At 38.6% G+C, this 4,175-nt stretch overlaps 1 protein-coding gene across 2 annotated transcripts; it reads left to right on the top strand.

The window, feature by feature from the left end:
* The first annotated feature begins 272 nt into the window (after positions 1-272).
* On the top strand, positions 273-3,064 carry LOC147637403 (protein RGF1 INDUCIBLE TRANSCRIPTION FACTOR 1-like). Of its 2 annotated transcripts, XM_086799196.1 has the most exons (4): positions 273-428; positions 600-833; positions 1,346-1,561; positions 2,475-3,064. In XM_086799196.1, exons 1-4 carry the CDS (start codon positions 420-422, stop codon positions 2,802-2,804), a joined length of 789 nt encoding a protein of 262 aa, XP_086655322.1. In that variant the 5' UTR covers positions 273-419; the 3' UTR covers positions 2,805-3,064. The 2 variants fall into 2 exon arrangements, with proteins under 2 accessions (XP_086655322.1, XP_086655321.1); XM_086799195.1 differs by lacking the exon at positions 273-428 and having other exon boundaries at positions 435-833.
* Positions 3,065-4,175: the final 1,111 nt, after the last annotated feature.

The following is a 4,175-nucleotide window of genomic DNA, read 5'->3' as shown; positions in this document are numbered from 1 at the left end:
AAGTCCAACCACCCCTATTACTAGCTTCCTGCGTGCTTAGGGCCCCCATCCCATGACATTGACATCGCAACTCTAGCCCCCCCCCCCCCAATTCTTTATTACATGGCCTCATATATATATATATATACCTATATAGCCGTACAATTGTAGGTTTGATTTGCCATATATCATGGATTTAATTTTCCATTACAACATAGGTTTTATTTGCAATTGTTGGGTCTTTGATTTATTTTATTTTTTTTTTGGGGGGGGGGGGGTGTGTGTGTCCACCTAAGTCTAGATCATGCCGCATTTTTTTCCTAGTTTGTTTTGCCATCTATGATAGGTGTAATTACTTGCCATCCACCATCATATTAGATGTGCACACATAGCTTTGATTTGCAATCTATGATAGGTGTGATTATTTGCCATAACTCATCATGTATCAGGTTCACGTCTGCCTTTACTTAGCAGTTGCCTCCCTCCCTTCCTCCCTCTCCCTTAATTCCCTTCCTCCTCCTGTCTCTCGTAGTGCATAGCATCTTGCTTCAACTTCTTCTTTTGCTGTTTCTAATTAGTGATCTTCTTCTTTTCTTAATCCAATGTTAATGCATGTTCAGGCCGGCGATGAGGTATTGCTTGAAGAAGCAAAGCCTCAACAGTACCACCATGTTGTAGGAGCCCCCCCTTGGTTGGAGCCCTTGCTAAACACACATTTCTTTGCCCCTTGCTCTACTCATGCATCAGAAACAAGCAAAGCCGAGTGCAACCAGTTCTGCCTGGAGTGTGTGGGGAGTACTGCATTCTGCCCCTCTTGCCGACCCTCAACCCACAAGCACCACCCTGTCGTTCAGGTCCCCTTTAAACCAAGCATTATAATAACTAGTGCACTCTTAACTACCATACCATAGCTGTCATATAAGGTGTGATGATCCGAATTTGGCACAATAATGTAGGTTTTTTTTCCCCCAAATCTAGCCTAACAATTAATGGTGAATTATCACATTGGTTTTAATGGAGTGATGATCAATGCAGCTTAATGGAGTGATGATCAATGCAGCTTGATTATGTACATTAAATATGCCGAAGATCTGAATTGATTAGTGCCAATTATTAATTACTGCATCCATCGATCGCCCTACAATCTAATGCTGCGCGAATTGATTTAAATATAAATATATAGCTAAATAACTTGATTAAGAATAAGTATACTGATTGGTACTGCACAAATTATGGAGGTATCTACGACGTATAAGCGATGATGAGTAGTTTTTGCATAAACTTTGCAGAATCGATGATAACTATATAATGAAGACGATTTATTAATGCTGATCATGCACAATTCTGCATGTAATAACGTATGCAGATAAGGAGATCATCATATCACGATGTGATTCGCGTGGCGGAGATCCAGAGGGCGCTTGATCTGTCGGGCATTCAGACCTACATCATCAACAGCGCCCGGGTTGTGTTCATACGCGGTAGGCCGCAGCCCCGCCAGGGCAAAGGCGTCACCAACAACTGCCACATCTGTGGCCGCAGTCTCGGCGACACCTTCCGCTACTGCTCCCTTGGCTGCAAGGTGTACTATCTATTCAAATGATTATACAACAACCTACACACTTATTTATCTAGATAATCGCATTATTAACATATATAAATTATTTAATTCACATATGCAAAATCATCTATTTGCAACTGATTGATTGCATTCGCATGTGCTGTAAAAGCGCTGATTAATTACTGCAATAATTAATCGAATCGCACCATTTGCATACGTCATCTAGCTGGTCCATACATGCAATAATCATAGGTAAGCATCGATTTCTGCAATGCAAACATCAATCATCAGCTCAATTTCAATTCATTATCGGTGGACTGCAGAATCCACCATCCATCATAGTATGATATAATAGTAAGCCTAGACCAGTTAATCCGTGCATATCCAGTCAACACCAGTGATAGATATATGCAATGCATGGCTGATTGCAATAGCATGTGCTATATTGATACATATAATGCAGCAAAGTAGAGATGGATTTGTAAAGCATAATTAGCTACAAGACACGCAATCTTAACTATAGCTAATCACACTACTACAGCAAGATCTTTGTTTCAGTTGAGTGGTTGGTATTGCATGCATTATTGCAGCAAATTATATCGGGATATATATGTACATCATCGATCACCCAGATCTTTTTCATTGTGAGTAGGTAGGGGGACCGGTTATCAGAAGGGGCAACTGTCTCCATTATTGTGGTTATGGAACACTTTTCGATGAGCATGATTCATGGGGAGTGCGCTGTTCATTCTATTTAATCAAATGCATTATGCAGTTATCTTTGTTTACTGCAAATGTGTATACCTCAAAATCTTATAAAGTTAGCGTATGTGAGAAGCAACAGCCTTTACATTCTTTTCAATATGGGGAAAGGAATCAATAATTATGAGATGAATTATCTCTTGATAACCGGACTAAAGTTTGGATTTATCAGCTTGCAGGAATTAAGAAATATGGGGACATGACATTATTTCCTCAACCCCCCAAATCATCAAAGGCGGAAGAGCCATCAGGTTTAAGCCACCAATCTAAGGACATGCAACCGGTGGATCCTTTTCGACCTAGTCACGATTACATTAACTCGAGGGTTGTATACTATCACCACAATGACCAGTGTGAAAAGAGGCCAACCTTGCACCACCAACAAACCCCAAATTTATTATACAATCTGATCCCCCCTCCTCCAGCTCATAGAAACCCAAAAAGGCGAAAAGGTATTCCGCACAGAGCTCCCATGGGATTGTGCTACCAATACTCATTATAACCTAGAACATATCCTAGTCTTGTCCTGATACCAAGAGAACAACAATAATTTCTGTAACAAATAAGTACCCCCCCTCCCACCTTGTTGGCCCTAGTAGTTAATGCTCAAAACCAATGAACAGTACATACATGCCAATCATTGTTCATTGTGGAATTCACACTTATTGTACATGGTACTTGCCCAACCGCAGCACTTTAAAAAAGAAGACTCGAAAGCTAATGCAAGTGTATAAGCAAAGAACATTATTCCTCTTAGCTTTCTTCAGTTCTACCTCCATCTCAATTTCAACCATGTAAGTATGGAATTTCCATTTTGTAAATTTACTTTCTTTCTCCTTTTGTTTTCTTGACAAAAACAAGAGGATCAATGTTAATATGGGCCTCAAAAATGGAGAAACCTAACATGGTTCATACATTTAGTATGTCCTTGGGCCTGATCAAGAGTTCACCATTCAAAAACTCCATGTATCATGTGCATTTCAATTGTCTTTATGTTAGAAGTGGAGATGTTGTGGAAGAATGTAAAGTAGAAAGGTTCAAAGGCAAAAGAAAGAAAGAACAATACTAATAATATGCACCTAAAATAATGGTTTATGAGTATTTGTCATTTGCCTTTAGAGAACTTAGTACGCAAAAATCATGTTGTGGATTTAATGAACATGACCAAAGAGGGAACAATTGCTACACGGTCTCCATATATCAGGAGCATATTTTGTCATCTCAGTTGTCTTTCTTGTCTATAGTATTGGTGAGACAATTGATCCTCATATTCTAAAATCTCTAATGGTTTTAACAAAAAATCTATGTGACAAAGTCAACAATGAGGCCTCATTCTAAACAGATTTAACTGTTAAGGAATCTTGAACAACTTACATTCTATTGCATGACAAAAAAAGATTACCAACTATATTCTGTAAGTAACTAAAAAGTAGGAGATTGTATTGTTTGTGAAGGTGAAATGGGAGACCCTCTTCTAAATGCTTACTCCTCTTCTTGCAAACTAAGCAAATTAACGCATACTATGGACTTAATCCACTGGGTTTAGCAATCTATCTCTCATCTCTTTGATCCATGCTATTATTTCTCTATTGCAAATTACAACTATGTTTTGAAAGGCCACTCATTATCTTTGTAGATTATGCACTCATTGTTATTGGTGCTATTCACTCAACAAGGTTTGAAAGCAACAAGCAAGTGGATGTCATGATTATGTAACCACATATACTACGGGCTCATACATTTAATTTCTCCTCAAGCTTGATGGATTCACTATTTGAAAATCCATGTGTCGTGTGCATTTGAAATATAATTATGTTAGACATGGAGATGTGCCAAGATTGAAAGTATTTAAAGAAAAGAGTTCAAGGACAAA

The sequence above is a fragment of the Cibotium barometz genome, chromosome 6 (genome assembly GCF_041138505.1).
Source record: "Cibotium barometz isolate CiBa-2024 chromosome 6, ASM4113850v1, whole genome shotgun sequence".
Lineage (NCBI taxonomy): Eukaryota > Viridiplantae > Streptophyta > Polypodiopsida > Cyatheales > Cibotiaceae > Cibotium > Cibotium barometz.
The sequence above is the reverse complement of the archived record's forward strand: the minus strand, read 5'-3'. Positions and strand labels throughout refer to the sequence as shown.

What these genes read in the sequence shown, in the direction of transcription:
- LOC147637403 (XM_086799195.1), top strand. Translation starts at nt 582, where the DNA reads ATGTTAATGCATGTTCAGGCCGGCGATGAGGTATTGCTTGAAGAAGCA. An exon ending in AGCACCACCCTGTCGTTCAG is followed by an intron (nt 834 to 1,345) that starts GTCCCCTTTAAA and finishes TAACGTATGCAG; the next exon opens with ATAAGGAGATCATCATATCA. An exon ending in ACTGCTCCCTTGGCTGCAAG is followed by an intron (nt 1,562 to 2,474) that starts GTGTACTATCTA and finishes TGGATTTATCAG; the next exon opens with CTTGCAGGAATTAAGAAATA.